The 16,695-nt window shown below is 39.8% G+C and overlaps 4 protein-coding genes across 4 annotated transcripts; 1 reads left to right on the plus strand and 3 right to left on the minus strand.

Moving 5' to 3' along the window:
• Positions 1 to 7,514: 7,514 nt before the first annotated feature.
• LOC119553841 (seminase) lies at positions 7,515 to 8,769 on the minus strand. Its single transcript, XM_037864485.1, has 2 exons — positions 8,145 to 8,769; positions 7,515 to 7,906 (listed from the first exon to the last, which is right to left on the minus strand). Exons 1-2 carry the CDS (start codon positions 8,755 to 8,757, stop codon positions 7,656 to 7,658), a joined length of 864 nt encoding a protein of 287 aa, XP_037720413.1. The 5' UTR covers positions 8,758 to 8,769; the 3' UTR covers positions 7,515 to 7,655.
• Positions 8,770 to 9,103: 334 nt separating this feature from the next.
• On the plus strand, positions 9,104 to 12,611 carry LOC119555103 (nardilysin). The gene has a single exon (XM_037866321.1). The coding sequence runs from the start codon at positions 9,184 to 9,186 to the stop codon at positions 12,376 to 12,378; it is 3,195 nt and encodes a 1,064-aa protein (XP_037722249.1). The 5' UTR covers positions 9,104 to 9,183; the 3' UTR covers positions 12,379 to 12,611.
• Positions 12,612 to 12,728: 117 nt separating this feature from the next.
• LOC119555104 (seminase) lies at positions 12,729 to 13,888 on the minus strand. Its single transcript, XM_037866323.1, has 2 exons — positions 13,264 to 13,888; positions 12,729 to 13,178 (listed from the first exon to the last, which is right to left on the minus strand). Exons 1-2 carry the CDS (start codon positions 13,874 to 13,876, stop codon positions 12,928 to 12,930), a joined length of 864 nt encoding a protein of 287 aa, XP_037722251.1. The 5' UTR covers positions 13,877 to 13,888; the 3' UTR covers positions 12,729 to 12,927.
• Positions 13,889 to 14,009: 121 nt separating this feature from the next.
• Positions 14,010 to 16,616, minus strand: LOC119553911 (seminase). The gene is made up of 2 exons (XM_037864587.1): positions 15,951 to 16,616; positions 14,010 to 14,247 (listed from the first exon to the last, which is right to left on the minus strand). Exons 1-2 carry the CDS (start codon positions 16,564 to 16,566, stop codon positions 14,027 to 14,029), a joined length of 837 nt encoding a protein of 278 aa, XP_037720515.1. The 5' UTR covers positions 16,567 to 16,616; the 3' UTR covers positions 14,010 to 14,026.
• Between the last annotated feature and the right edge of the window lie 79 nt (positions 16,617 to 16,695).

The following is a 16,695-nucleotide window of genomic DNA, read 5'->3' on the forward strand; positions in this document are numbered from 1 at the left end:
CTCTCCTCTCTCGTTTCGTAGCTTGTGCCACAGTAGCTGCTGCCTGTGTGTGTGCGTGTCTCCTCCCGCTCCGCCCACTTTCTGATCAGAATCGAAATCGGAATCCAATACGACTGCCTTTGAAGGTCCCTTTTTCCAGTTGTGGCCTACGTATCCTTTAAGTAAACATAGCTCAAACATCTTGGCAGCGCTCCAAATCCGGTGACTCCTTGGCTAAGTCATATATCCTCCCCCCCCCCTGTTGTAAATCCCCCCTGCCACACCCCGCCGCCCCTCGGCGGCGACAATTCCATTAAAAGTTGTACGTTGTCACTTTGCGTTAACTTATCTGTGGAGCATGTTGTGCGATCGCATTTTTATTGTCGCCATTGTCTCTGGCTCTCTCCATCTCTCTTTCTCCTGCCGTTTTTTAGCCTGCCCACACAGGGTAGCCAACATACACTTTACTTTTTTACACTCGAAAAAATATTTGGGGGCAATGTTACAGCATTCAAAAAATAAATAATTGTGGAAGAGAATTCGGGAAAGTATTACACTTTGACACTTGCAATAGAAATACTATAATGGAGAGTAAAAAATTATTAAGGTTTGGTCTAAGGAAAATACCTCTTTATACCCATGTCAACATATATGTATATCATTTACTCTTTTAAAAATATCAGCACAGTCTGTGGTTTAAATATATTCTAATGTTGTCTGGAAAAATCCTTTTTACTAATTAAAAAAGGCCTCTCAGTTCAAAGAAAATTTAGTTTTCCCACTTTAAATACCCAAAATTTTGCAAAATGATAATATACTTCCTAGACATTTCTTAAAATATGAGTCAAAACATTCTAATTAAAAATAGTAAGACAATTTGAATTAAAATTTATATACGTATTTTCAGTAAATTATTATACGGACAAATAAAAAAAAACAAACCACCTATTTTCTAAAAATATTAAATTTTTCTTAAATTTAAATGTTTTTAAAATTAATTACATAAATTAAATACAAATGAAGCCTTACATTTTAAATGATAAATTGCAATACCATTTCTATATCTTATATCCCTCAGTGTGTCAAATGCATCCACATCTCACGTGCGTCGGCAGCGTTCTGCGACGTTTCTTTGTCGCTTGGTTTTTGTGTAGCACTTGGCCTGCTCCCCACTTGACAATGCTTTGCATGCCGGCCGACCATCCAGTATCTCCGCCTCATCCTCCTGCTCTCGACCCATTCATCCCGATACCATCCCATCCCATGCCATCCCATACCAACCCATTCCATCCAAACCCATCCTGCTCCTCACCAGCTTGTCATATTCCATGTTTGTGGCGGCGACAAAAGCTCTTGCGGCTGCCTCTGCCTGCGTCGACTGCGCTGCCCGCACAATCAGCAACTCGGCATCTTGTTCGCTGTCCCTTTGTGCGCCTTTCGCCTGAATTGCATTAAACAGAGTCAGCAGTGCACAGCGAGAAAAATTGATTGGATTCTAAAAAAAAATTTCTTAAAGTTAGGACGAAGAGTACAATTGTGGGTCACCATTTAACCAAGCCTAAGAACTATGTGATTCAAATTACAAAAGTAATACAAAATGTACCCACAACTAAAAGCCACTGTTTTTATGCAGATTAAAAGAAAATCAAGTAAAGACATTAGAACTTAAAAAGTATGGTTCAATTATTAAAAAAATTAAGAACTCAAAACCCGAAGCCATAGTGTAGATTTCTATAACTTTTAGGCACAGATAACACTCAAAACTTAAAAAAGAGATATTGCTTTTTCATAAAGAAATGAACTAAATATGTATCCTGCGACGACCATTTCAGACCCACCTTTTGTTGAAAGTGGCATTGTTTTAATTAATATTATTCAGATTTTTTTCTATCAATAGATTTTTCTCAGTGCAGCGACGTTGGTAGCGGCGGCGCAGGCCAGGCCAACCTTGTTCTGCCACAGAAAAAGACATCGCTCGCCTCGAATCAACCGCTCGCTCCCCACGAAACCCACAGAACCCACAAGACCCACTCCCCCCATTCCTCCCACCTCCCCACCGCCCACCGCCCACTCCCATTGCTCATTTTTAATGTGCAATTCCGTATGTACAGCTCGTAGCCATGGCCACCATTCCGCTCGTGGTGTGTGTGTTTGCATAGCAGCGTGGTTGCTGGTTAGGCATGTGCCACCTCCAGCTCCAAGCTCCAAGTTCCGATCCCCAGCCACCAACCCCCAGCCTCCAACTCCCAACTCCGGCTGCAACTCCAGCTGGAGAGGCCAGATCACAACCTAGCCTTATAGCCAAACGAGTGCAGCTCCGTTTATCGGCCGGCCTAACCTTGTTAGGATTGTAAAATGTAAACCGAAGGCGTTGCCGCGGACTCAGTCCTCAACTCGGACTTACACTGTCCAAGAATCTATATAGATATGAAATTTTTCCAAAGAATATTTGAAGAAAGTTCCCTGAATAATAAAAATCTCGTCCTAATATTAAAAATAATAATGATATAATATTTGAGGATACTGGTACCAGTAAAAAACATTTTGAAAATATTTCTTAAGTATGTTATATGTTAGTAACTGAGAGAAACCTTAAGAACCATAAAATCTGGTAGTTATAAAGTTAGGACTACCAAAGTTTCACATCTTGTTTGTTATGTAATATAAAATGTATCATAACAATATAATAATATTATTATTTAAGAAGATAATAATGCAAATTCAAATCGTAAAATGTGAATTAGGTCAGTACTTGTTTCCTAATTATTGAACTTCTAACCATGTTTTAGTAAAATAAAAATTTTGATTAAATTCTGTCATTATTTTAAGTGCAGCCTAGCTCTAGCTCCTCAACTGATCGGCTGGGCATCCAACTGCATTTCGCTTGGCTGGCACACGCTCAAGTTGCCTCCATCCGCGTCCTCGTCTTCGTCCTCATCCATGGTCATCGTTAATCGAAAACGGGCTGCGCCGTCGCCCTGCGGTTACGAGTGTCGCCAGGCCAAAACGAACCGCAGATTGGAGTGGAGGATGCAGAAGGGAGTGGGAGTAGCAGTGGCAGTGCAAAAAAGGGGGGAAGGGGGATCCACGAAGGGGCCTTTGAGCCTGGCCAACAACTGTGCGCGTGCGCAGAGCCGCCAACCTGGCAATGTGTTCATTTCGGTCCCATATTTCGTTGGGTCGGGCAGAAATTATGCCCGGTAGTCATGCAGCTCCAGCCACTCATGCAGCCCTGCACTGAAAAAAAATTCTATAAATTTGTTCGAATTAAATTTTCAAATAAAAATATTGTGTTCTCTATAAATTGCCTTAAGACATACTATCTTAACCATACCATTTCAACCATTGACAATGGGTTTTAAGATTAAATAAAATAAGGTTCTAAACATCGGAAAATCATGTTGAAAATTATTATTCATTTGGGATAGCCAAAATAAATCATAGAAAATAAATGATATGTGTATTTATTTATTGTAAAACATAGGTATATCTATAATTCATCAAAATATCCCTAAATAATAAGGTGGATCTCAGAACTGCATTTCTTCCTGTGCTCTTGCAAATCGCGAGAAGAGCAAAATTAAAGCGAGCATTTGACTGACGGACTGACGCAGTCTCTCTGGCCAAAGTGAGTGACTAGTTGACTGCCAGACACGCGGCTTGATTGCACGCCTTGTCCACGTCCGCGTCCAGATTCACGTCCACAACCAAAACCACGTCCACAACAGCATTCGCCTCGAATGTCCGCGGAAATGGGAAACGGCAATGGGTTTGGACCCGTCTACGAGAATCGGAACGGGCACCGAGTACAGCACACTGGGCTTAGAAATGGAGGCAAATCAGGGACACCAAACGACCGACACCCCACCGAGACGCAGCGGTCACACATTCGTCATGGAGACTGTAAGGCCACAGCTGCAGTCAATATAATAGCACTTACAACTGCAACCATAAATTACATACCTATTTTGAACTACATATTTTAAATGGAAATTACGGGTATAAACATAATTTGCAGTCACACCAGATGAATTAATGTATAAGATTTTAAACTTAAACTTTTCTACTTCAAGCTTTTATAAATTGAACAACAAATGTTGACAATAAAAAGTATTAATACTGATCAAAATATTTCTTAAATTCAAAGGCCCCATCTGATTTATCTCGCTGAAATATAATACTTACCATAAGATGCCTGTTAGAGGTAACGGATATAATTATATATTCAACAAATGTGCATTCCTTGGTAAAATAATCTCTGAACCTCTTTAATGTATATCTAGTATTTTGTCCTCGACTGTACTTGCATCACCATCCGTGTAAGCATGCACAATTCGCATTCGATTTTGATGCGTATTGATGGCCGCCCGACCAGCATGACTGACGCTAAGCAGCTCCGAGATTAATGGTTCCGAATTAGTCAGTGTCACTTATTGGAACGTTGAGCTCCCCCCTCTCGGTCTGACACTTTGAAAGGGAACAGATGAAGGAAAAACGTGGAAAATTAAATGGAAAAGGGGAAGTCCACTGCATTAGAAGCAGCTTAAGCGAACTCATTAGACCAACCACTGAAGTCAAAATAAAAGTCAATTACAAATCAACACAATGAGTTCGTACAATTGAAGTCAAAAGATCTGTTGAGGTAAGAGCAAAGCCCGAAAACAGAGAGCCAAATGTAAATTAATTTCAACATTGTGTTTACGAAATCATCGATCAATAACTGTCAACACAGAGGTTCGATTTTTGAGGCTGAGGTGCCCTATGTTGAGGTATTTCAGTTTAGATAGGAAGTTGAATTGAAGGTATGTAATAAATATAAATGAAAATAGGTGATATAAGATATCAGTAAGACTGAAATTGTATCTTAAAAAGAAGTTAAGAAATTTGTGTTTATAAGAAGATATGTCCTTAAGTAATTAATTTGAGAATCGCAAAGAAGGGCACTGGATTTTGAAAACTTCAAGGAAGGGCACATCGTTTTCGACTCGCTGTTATCTCGAGCTTCGCTGCACCCATAATGTAATACAAATTACATTCCTTGTATTTATTTCTTAACCGATTCTTGGTGATTTTCGATTTAAGATTGCGGCCGATGCGAGTGGAGATGCGAGAGACTGGAGACCGCCTGGCGTCTGCAGACCCCGCTAATTGCATTGTGGGTACGTAGGGAACAAAGGAAAGTTGCCAGGTGATGATATCAGCATGATCAAGCACTTAAGTAAGTACAAATGATGGCCCCCTTTTTGAACAATCCGCGCCGTGGCTCCTGCCCTGCCCTCCAAACCCACAGTTAGTTGGATAGTACGGAAAAGTTTACAATTTGTTGATTCAACGCGGCATGAAATCGGCTTGGAACTTTGTACAACTTTAATTAACCGATTTCTGCCGGCCCAACGGCGGAATGATGGTAAAAGTCATAGAAATAAGTTAAATTACACTTAAGCCGATTAAAGTTCAGCTCGGTTTGGGCAAAACGATTCGATTTGTCTCGTTTGGAAGGGCTAAGACCGCCGATGACCGGTCGATCGTATGGCGGCAGATGGTTCCACTCACAAAGTTCATTAAAAGTGACCGAGTTAATGCGCTGGGCAAACAGACATAAAACTGGAGACCCCGATACGAAACTCTTAAACCTGAACTCGTTCCATGCATACTTGAGCGATGATTTTTCCCAAAACCTAATTTTCAATTTACCAAAACAATTAACAACAAATTTTATTGGCTTTTAAGCCAGTCAAACACTCGAAACAGTGAGCGCATCGTAAAAAAACCCAGAATATATACTGTATCTCTCACAGAGTGCCGCTATTGATCCAGTATGTTTGTCCAGCCCCGAAGATTTGTTTGCCTTTTCGTTCTATTGAAGGTACGTGTGTATCTTTTAATTAACAGATCCGAAATGGGATCTATAAAACCGATGTAACCGAATCCGCTCTACCTATTTGATTTGTTTGATTGGCAAATGGCATGGATAGGTTCGGTTCTGTTTCGGATTCGGTTTTAGTATGGTTTTGCATTCCCGTTCACGACTTCATCAGTAAATCTTTGGATGGGCAAAGTAGGTGCCAGCTAGCATGTTGTTTTGCATGTCGATTTCAGCTCCTTTTGCCCCAGGCAGCTCCACGTGAGCCAAGTCGAGAGGCCTAGTCCACTGCCACTGCCACAATGTGCCATAAATTTATGACACTACTAAAAATAGTAGTGGTAAATGGTAGTCATGGAGTGCACAGAGTCTGGGCCATCTGAAGTATCTGGGCATCTTCGTGCTGTTATGGCGGCTGTTACATTATGTTGCCTTTGTTTCCACTGCGCATTACAAGGGAAAACGCGAAGAATTATATGCAAGTGAAAATGCCATTTAAAAGCAGATAAATAAACTTAATGCGAACCAGCGCCGCGGGAAGGGATGGAAAGTGTCATTTCTGTGGATATTTATGTTGGCTATGGGTAGAGTCCGGTGGAGAATATGGAATATCCTGTGGCGCAGATGGAAGGAGCTACTCCAGGAGTCCTCCTCCCCCTACAACCCCTTAAACGGCTATCCCTCACCCACATCACAAGCACCACATAACTTGGCCAACTCAACTCTATTATTAGGCCCAGCTGAGAACCGTTAAGACAGTTCTACCTGTCTACCCACCAAATTGGCCCTTGCGTGCCACAAAATAGCGTCTGGCCAGCAGATCTTAGCCCTTAAATGCTGCGTTTGAGTTGCGCAAAGGAAGCTATAAATAACAATTAATTGTGTTATTAAACTAATTCAAAAACGCAGCTCCGGCGGACGAAAGGCCGTCAGTCATGCGATCTCAAAAAAAAACCTGCCACATAAATTTTTTGGAAGCCCCGCTTTTTAGCGAACTCGGTCGGGCTAATTTACATTTCGTTGCGTTTGGCCGGGGCAAAAGTAAAAGTACTCAAGTCGTTGAACGTCGTTTCTAAAAAATTGTGCCCCACGGCCAGAAGAGCAGGAGACCCTCAGACCGCAGACCTCAGTTTTTGGGACCCAGCTTCCCTGGGACCAATCAATTATGGAATCAGTCAATGATCAGCAAGGAGCTGCCGACTCCCGCCTGCACGCAATGGCCCCAAGGAGTCGATGGTCTCTCGATGGTCAGTTAACCATGGACCATCGAGTCCGGGCGCGAAAGTCCCAGAAACTTACACATAATGACAACAATTAACGCCCAAGCTGTTGTGCCATTTAATGTTGAACACCGATGACTGGCGATTGGAAAGTCGTCGAGGAAAAATAAAGGAAACAAAATCAGTATTGCATGTCACACAGAAAAAAAATATCTATTCTGAAAAAGGCAGCATTTAAATGTAAATTTAAAAACCTTCTGGAATTTTTAAAGTAGGTAATAGTTTTTAAGGTCAAATGAAAGATTTGACTTATCAGTACAATATTTATTTTAATAGGAAATTTTATCATAGTTAAATGGACTAAACATTTTACTGAAAATGTCTACCAACTCCAACCGATACTAATTTAGATTTACGTTCTTCTATATATTGAGAAATATATTTCTTTTAAAATAGTAAAATTCGGCAAAGAGCTTGTAAAGTCTAGTTTTAATCATGGTGGGTGTAAAATAGGTATCTAATAAGCTATGCGATATTGCAAAATATTTTATAATCCATCAGAAATTTACATATGCATATAAAACGAACGTTTTTTATTTGGGGGCTTTTATTTTGGTTCGACCGGACCGTCGTGATAAAAGCGCTTTAATACCCTTTTCGATGAAGGGCTTAACGTAATGGACGTCCGTATAGACGCCAGGATATCGTCGGCTGGCACATCCGATTCCAAACGACACGATACCGCAGACTTGCCTGTCGTAAACCAAAGGACCTCCGGAGTCGTATGTGCAGGCATCCTTTTTTCCCAGCACTGACGCGCAGAACATGCTGTCCGTTATAGCAGCTACACAAGCAAAATGGGATTAGCAAATTGAAATTTTTTAGCTTTTTAAAAGAACAAATATGTTAAAGTTGTTTTTTGAAGTTAAGGCTTTGCTTGGAAATAGGTTATATTAGTTAGATAAGTGGCTAACATGAAAACTTAATAGATGGCTATTAAACAGTATAGTACTTTTCAAGATATATGTACTCCCATCCAAATCTGTGGTATATCTACATGTATATCTCTAAGACTGACTCACCTGAAAGCCGATAGACATCGCGGCAGAACCTCTTTTCGATCACAGGAACCGTGACCGTTCGCAACAGCTGATCCGGACCATTGTTATCCGGATGGGTCATTCCCCAGCCGGAAACGACCAGATGTTTCCCAGTAGTCAAGGGCGTAGTGCACAACGTTAGAGTACCGATATTTTTTCCCACCATGGGTCTACTCAGCAGCACCACAGCCACATCCATGTTCATCGTAGCCATCCGGAAGTCAGCGGACTTGATAATGCCCTTAACCCCACGGCGAACTCCACGATCGGTGAGCCTCGAGATGCCACCCTCCACACTCCAACCATCCTTGACATCCCGGTTCTCAAAGCAGTGGGCCGCCGTCAGGACAATGAGATCCCGAACTAAAGTGCCTCCGCAGATGAAATTGTTGTAGTATCGCATTGCCACAAGATAACCGCCCAACTTATCAATAGTCGTCACATGACCACCAATAACACGGGTCTGGAAAGAAGGACGCAGCAATAACTTGGCCAACTTCGCCAAGTCAATGGTCTGATTCTTTTTCTGAGCTTGGATATCATCCATCAAAATCAGTACGCCAACCACCAAGCAGCAAACGAGGATACGTGCCATTGCGACCACAGAATATATTCCAATATGATCTATAAGCAAACCCTCACCCAATCGTTAAAATAATCGGTTTAGCGAGTCCAATTGATATCTTTAGGCCTTTCATTGCGTTAACACAACGACCTGATACTCTTTTGAATAATTTTAATTATTAAAGAGATGAGGTTTTACAAAACTATGAATGTTTATTCCAAATTAAGGAAAAGTGGCATACAATTTATAAGAATATTGGGGCACAAGAACTATTATATCTAGCTTTAAACAGTTTTCAGTTCTCGGAAATGTGCATTTATAATTTTATTAATTTAAATGATTTTTTCGAAATCTGCAATCATTTGCCAACTTATACGCTTAGGATTAACTGTCAAAAAAAAACACCATAATGTACGTAAAATATATATTTTTAAAATTATTCGTATTGGACTGAGGATGTGTTTCAAGCCACGCCTTGGCCTACACAGAATTAGTAAGCAAGTGCATAAATGGCTAAATCGTCAGCAGTACACAGCTATAAGTACGGCCGCGGTTGTGGTCCAATATCACGATGAGCCAGACAAATCGGAGGGGGACAAAAAACTTTATCGTGCCCTGAGCTTATCAAATGGATTACGCGCCATGCTTATATCAGATCCTTATGTTGAAGATCCGCCAATCAATCGAGCTTCCAGCGAAAGTATGAACTCTTCAATTGAGCACTTTCATGGTAAATTAGCTGCTTGTGCTGTTCTAGTTGGCGTGGGATCGTTTAGTGAACCGCGACAATATCAGGGATTAGCCCATTTTGTGGAACATATGATATTTATGGGATCTGAGAAATTTCCCGTTGAGAATGAATTTGACTCGTTTGTGACGAAAAGCGGAGGTTTCAGTAATGCGCATACTGAGAATGAGGAGACTTGCTTCTACTTTGAGGTGGATGAAGCCCACCTTGATAGGAGTATGGATCTTTTTATGAATTTGATAAAGGCTCCACTAATGCTACCCGATGCCATGAATCGCGAACGCTCGGCCATACAGTCTGAATTTGAGCAGACTTTTATGAGGGACGAAGTCCGTAGAGATCAGATTTTGGCGAGCTTAGCGAGTGATGAGTACCCACAGGGAACTTTCAGCTGGGGTAACTTTAAGTCCCTTCAAGAGGGTGTAGACAATAGCAAGCTGCACCAGGAACTTCACAAGTTTTGCCGCAATCACTACGGTTCCAATCGAATGATAGTAGCAATCCAGGCTCAACTTCCCTTAGATGAATTGGAGGAAATGCTAGTGCGGCATTGTGCAGATATACCAAATAGCCAAGAGAATTCAGTTGACTTCACCAAGTTTAATTACCAATCAGCCTTTCGGGAACAGTTCTTCAAGGAAGTATTCCTAGTTCAGCCGGTTGAAGATGTCTGCAAAGTCGAGTTAACTTGGGTTGTGCCACCAATGAAGAACTTATATCGCAGCAAACCGGATTATTTGATTTCACATCTCCTTGGTTTTGAGGGAGTTGGAAGTCTATGTTCGTACTTACGTCGACGTCTTTGGTGCATTAGTGTAATGGCAGGAGTTGGTGGAGGTAGTTTTGACTCAAACTCGATATACTCCCTGTTCAATATATGTATTTATCTAACTGACGATGGGTTTAATCACTTGGACGAGGTATTGGAAGCTACATTCGCTTGGATCAAGCTTGTTGTTAATAGCGAACAACTTCAGGTTTCTTATAAAGAGTTACAACAAATTGCCAATAATAATTTTCGATTTCAAATTGAACTGCCCTCTATTGATAATGTTCAAAGCATTGTTGAGTGCTTGAATTACCTGCCATCGAAAGATGTCCTTACAGGACCTCAGCTTTACTTTCAATATGATGAATCTGACTTAGAGCTTCTAAGACAGCATCTTGATAAATTTAATTTTAATATAATGATCTCATCATACATGCCATATGAAGATAATGAGTACGATCAAAAAGAACCATGGTTTGGAACTCAATACAAATCCATTTCTATGCCACCGAAGTGGCTTAAAATGTGGCAAGAACCATCCACATTGAAGGAATTGCAATTTCCACAACCTAATCCATTCGTAACCACTGATTTTACACTCCATTGGGTAGAAGCAGGAAAGCCACATGTCTCGAGAAGTCCTAAAGCTCTGATCAGAAATGATTTATGCGAGCTCTGGTTTCGACAGGATAACATTTTTCAACTTCCCGACGGATATATTAACCTTTATTTTATCACTCCTCTGGTTCGGGAAAGCGTTAAGCATTATATGCTCGGTGTTCTTTACACCTACTTAGTGGAATTCACAATAGCCGAACAATTATACCCGGCCTTAGAGGCAGGATTAACTTACGGTCTTTATATCGGTGATAAAGGTTTGGTTATGCGGGTTAGTGGCTACAATGAAAAGCTCCCTCTCTTGGTGGAAATAATGCTAAACGTGATGCAAACTATAGAACTGGATATGGATCAGGTGAATTCATTTAAGGACCTCAAAAAACGGCAAATATATAATGCTCTAATTAATGGAAGAACGCTAAATCTTGACCTGCGTCTTAGCGTATTGGAAAATCAACGTTTTAGCATGATTTCGAAATATGAGGCCATTGATGCAATAGCCTTAGATGACATTAAAAACTTTAAAGATAATTTTCATAAAAAAATGTATATAAAAGGTTTAATGCAAGGAAATTTCACTGAAGATCAAGCAAGAGACCTAATGCAAAAAATTCTTCTCACATACAACAGCGAAAAAGTAGAGAATCTATCGGCATTGGACAATAACCTACTTCAAATACCTCTGGGATCACATTATTTGAGGGCCAAAACACTAAACGAAGATGACTCGAATACAATTATAACAAACTACTATCAAATTGGACCGAGTGATCTTAAATTGGAATGTTTAATGGATCTGATAGAGTTAATTGTAGAGGAGCCGTTCTTCAACCAATTGAGGACTCAAGAGCAGTTGGGCTACAGCTTGGGCATACATCAACGAATTGGGTATGGTATCATGGCTTTTGTAATCACTATAAATACCCAAGAGACGAAACATAGGGCAGAATATGTTGAGCAACGTATTGAAGCCTTTCGGTCGCAAATGTCTGAACTTGTTTCACAGATGAGTGATACAGAGTTTAAGAATGTTCAAGATACTCTAATCAGTGGAAAGAGACTGGGAGACACGAGTTTGGATGAGGAAGTAATGCGGAATTGGAGTGAAATAGTCACCAAGGAATATTTCTTTAATCGTTTGGAAATGCAAATACAAACGCTGAACAAATTAACCAAGGAGGATGTTTTGAATTTCCTGAATGACTATGATAAGAATAATTTAAGAAAACTTTCTGTCCAAGTTGTGGGAAAGCATACTTTGTCCTCAGAATCAACAACACAAGCTAATTCTCAAGTAGCCACTCGATCCGGATCGGCATCAGACTTAATAGATGATGAACAAACCGATATGGCAAGGGATCAAGCTATAACTAAGCCAATGTCCGATAAAATCAAGATTGAGTTCTTGGGAGAGAGCGATGACCCCTCAAATATTAAAGATATTTCGACCTTTAAGAAATCCCTTTATGTCTACCCACTGTTCAATACTAATCCAAACCTTGCGAACAAATCTTAATATTTTTACTGTGCACTAGCAATAAATGTACATTGATTAATGTCAATTGTTTTAATGTTATGCTATATGCTTTATGTTTTGTCTCTTGAGTATCTAAAGAAATTGCAATGACCATGATTCTGACATAACCAACAACCATTTTCATCAGTAATAAGACTTATAAAATTTTTTGGTGTATATACATATACTTTTCGAATATCACTGAGGAGATCACTGTTTGTCTTTTCTAAATTGCAATCCAGTGGGTACGGCATCAACACAGGAGAAATAATTTCTAGTGTTCAACGGATTATATTAGCGAGGAGAAGCCATTAAACCGAGATCAAACGCATAATTATTTCCAAAATGTCTCAATTTTTAACAACGCTTTTATTCAACGCTTTAGAAGTACCTTAATGCTCCTTATGTCAGTACTTAAATATGAATTATACAACCTTCTGGTATTTTCGTAAAGTCCAGTTTTAATCATGGTGGGTGAAAAATAGGTATGCGTTTTTAAAAAACATTTTATCATCCATCAAATAAGTATGTATTTCAAAACGAGATTTTTTATTTGTGGGCTTTTATTTTGGTTCGACCGGACCGTCGTGATAAAAGCGCTTTCATACCCTTTTCGATGAAGGGCTTAACGTACATGACATCCGTGTAGACGCCAGGATAACGTTTGCTAGCACATCCTATTCCAAAGGACACAATACCGCAAACTTGCTTTTTGTAAACCAATGGACCTCCGGAGTCGTAGGTGCAGGCATCCTTTTTTCCTAATACTGAGGCGCATATCATGCTATCTGTTATTTTAGCTGCACCATAAATAATGAAATAAAATCAGTATGTTTGTACTGTATTATATGCTTAAAACCTTTGTGTCCAACCAAAATAACTTACCCATTGGCTGATAGGCGGAACGACAGTTACTCTTGTGAATAATTGGCACTGTGACCGTACGTAGTAATGTCTGCGGCCCATGTCCTCTGGCAACGGTCATACCCCATCCGGAAACAGTTAGTTCAATGCCTGGCTTTAGCTTTACGGAGCATAAAGAAAGTTTTCCAATACCCTTGCCTTTCAAAGGACTTTTTAGCAGCATCACGGCCACATCCATATTCATATCTGCCTCTTTAAACTTTTCAGATAAGATAAAGTCCTTTACTTTGCGACGTACACCTTTTTGATCGAGCTTGGAAATACCGGCAACCACAGTCCAATCTGAAACCTTCATCCGGCCCAAAAAGCAGTGGGCAGCCGTCAGAACGATGAGGTCATGGATAAGAGTGCCACCGCAAACAAAATCTCCGGCATATACTAATGCCATTAGGTATCCACCCAACTTACCATTTGTGGTAACTTGGCCGCCGACAACGCGAGTGTCATGATTATTGGGAAGGACCAATTTGGCCACCTTTTCCACATCGATAGTGTGATTGGCGATCTCCTGGCCATGAACGTGGACTGAAACCAGAGCGCCAACCAGCACGATGCATCCCAGAAGACCTTGCATTGCAAACAGGGAACGGAATGGAATGACACTTGCGAAAATGATTTTATGCACAAGCCAACATTTAAGCGTAAAGAAATCCACTAATGCGACTCTAATGGTAGTTATTTATGACATAATCAAATGACACATTCCATAGTTTGTACAATTTATTCAACTTTTCGCCAACAACACCTTAATGCTCTTCTCGATAAAGGGCTTTACGTAAATAATGTCCGTGTAGACGCCGGAATAACGTTTGCTGGCACACCCGATTCCAAAGGACACGATTCCACAGACTTGCTTCTTGTAAACCAGCGGACCGCCGGAGTCAAATGTGCAGGCATCTTTCTTCCCGAGCAGTCCGGCGCAAAACATGCTGTCTGTTATATTAACTGCACAAAGAAAGAATTAGTTTTATAAAAAGAAAAAAATCCGTATTTTAAAAGAGCCTACAATTTTTAACCCATTTTCATATTAAATTTTTCGGTGGTTCCAATGATTTCCAGAAGGGGAACCAAAAACCGAACATATAAATTTCATGACTAGGGTAATTCGATACCGATTTTCAATGTTGACACCTCTATGAGTTCGTTGTTGAATTTTCTAGTATTCTGCATAAAAATATTTCTTTTTAAAGACGGTACAATTTTTTGCTGATTTTCATGCTCGACTTTTTGGAAATTCCAATGATTACCAGTATGAGAACCCAAAACCGTGCTTATAAATTTCATAACTTGGGTAATTCGATCCCGATTTTAAAGGTTGATACCTCTATGTGTTCGTATTTGAATTTTCTAATATTCTATATAAAAATCTTTCTTTTAAAAGAGGGTCAAATTTTTAGCCCATTATCATGTTAGATTTTTTCGAAATTCCAATGATTTCCAGAACGAGAACCCAAAACCGTGCTTATAAATTTCATAACTTGGGTTATTCGATCCAGATTTTAAAGTTTGATACCTCTTTGAGTTCGTAATTGAATTTTCTAATATTCTACATAAAAATCTTTCTTTTAAAAGAGGGTCAAATTTTTAGCCCATTTTCATGTTCGATTTTTTCGAAATTCTAATGATTTCCAGAATGAGAACCCAAAACCGTGCTTATAAATTTCATGACTTGGGTAATTCGATCCAGATTTTAAAGGTTGATACCTCTATGAGTTCGTATTTGAATTTTCTAATATTCTACATAAAAAATTTTCTTTCTTTTTTATGTTCGATTTATCCGAAATTTCAATTACTTCCAGAATAAGAGCCCAAAAACGTGCTTATAAATTTTATAACTTGGGTAATTCGATCCCGACTTTTAAGGTTGATACCTCTATGAGTTCGTCTTTGAAATTTCTAATATTCTACATAAAAGACTTTCTTTTAAAAGAAGGTCAAATTTTAAGCCCATTTTCATGTTCGATTTTTTGGAAATTCCAATGATTTCCAGAATGAGAACCCAAAACCGCGCTTATAAATTTCATAACTTGGGTAATTCGATCCCGATTTTAAAGGTTGATACCTCTATGAGTTCGTAGTTAAATTTTCTAATATTCTACATACAAATTTTTCTTTTTAAAGAGGGTCATATTTTTAGACCATTTTTATGTTCCTTTTTTTCGAAATTCCAATGATTTCCAGAATGAGAAGCCAAAACCGCGTTATAAATTTCATAACTTGGGTAATTCGATCCCGATTTTAAAGGTTGATACCTCTATGAGTTCGTAATTGAATTTTCTAATATTCTGCATAAAAATCTGTCCTTTAAAGGAGGGTCAAATTGTAAGCCCATTTTCATGTTCGATTTTTTCGAAATTCCAATGATTTTCAGTATAAGAACCCAAAACTGTGCTTATAAATTTCGTAACTTGGGTAAATCGATCCCGATTTAGAAGGTGGATACCTCTATGAGTTCGTAGTTGAATTCCCTAATATTCTAAATTTAAATCTTTCTTTTAAAAGAGGGTCAAATTTAAATACCATTTTTATGTTCGATTTTTCCGTAATTCCAATGACTTTCTTAATAAGAGCCATAAACCGTACTTATAAGTTTCATATCTTAAGTAATTCGACTCCATATTACGCACTGATATTTACATCCCACTCACCCGCTGGCCAATAGGAAGATCGACAAGTACTCTTATCTAAAATTGGCACTGTAACCGTGCGCAATAGGGTCTGCGGGCGAAGGCCATTGGGATCGGTCATTCCCCAGCCAGAAACCACTAGTTCCAGACCCGGCTTGAGGTTGGTGGAGCAGAGTGAAAGCCTTCCAATTTTTTTGCCCTTCATGGGGCTTTTCAGCCGCACCACGGCCACATCCATGTTCATGTCATCTTCTCTAAACTGGGCGGACTTGATGACTTCCTTAACTTTGCGTTGAATACCTTTATCACTTAGCTTTGAAGTGGCGCCAACTGCCACCCATTCCTTGATCTTCTCTCGACCCAAAAAGCAATGGGCAGCCGTCAGGACGATGAGGTCGTGGAGCAGGGTGCCACCACAAATGAACTCCTTGTCGTAGCGCAGTGCAATTAGGTAGCCGCCCAGCTTTTCATTTGTAGTAACACGACCGCCAATAACACGAGTTTCAAATTTCGGAGGCACTACTATTTTGGCCAACTTCTTTAAATCGATGGCTTGGCTCGGGTTCAGGGTCTGGGCAAGGACATCAATCCTGGATAGAGTGGTGGCCAGCAAGCAGCAAGCCAGCAGGCGTTGCATTTCATTCGCGGAAAGAAGTTTCAAAAAAACCAAGTTGATTTCTAACCCACTCCAGTATTAATGCGTGAAGAACCCACTTAAACCAAAACAATGGAAATGATTCAAGACTTCGTTGTAAGGCAATTGCTT

Source organism: Drosophila subpulchrella, chromosome 3L (assembly GCF_014743375.2).
Source record: "Drosophila subpulchrella strain 33 F10 #4 breed RU33 chromosome 3L, RU_Dsub_v1.1 Primary Assembly, whole genome shotgun sequence".
In the NCBI taxonomy this organism is placed as follows: domain Eukaryota; kingdom Metazoa; phylum Arthropoda; class Insecta; order Diptera; family Drosophilidae; genus Drosophila; species Drosophila subpulchrella.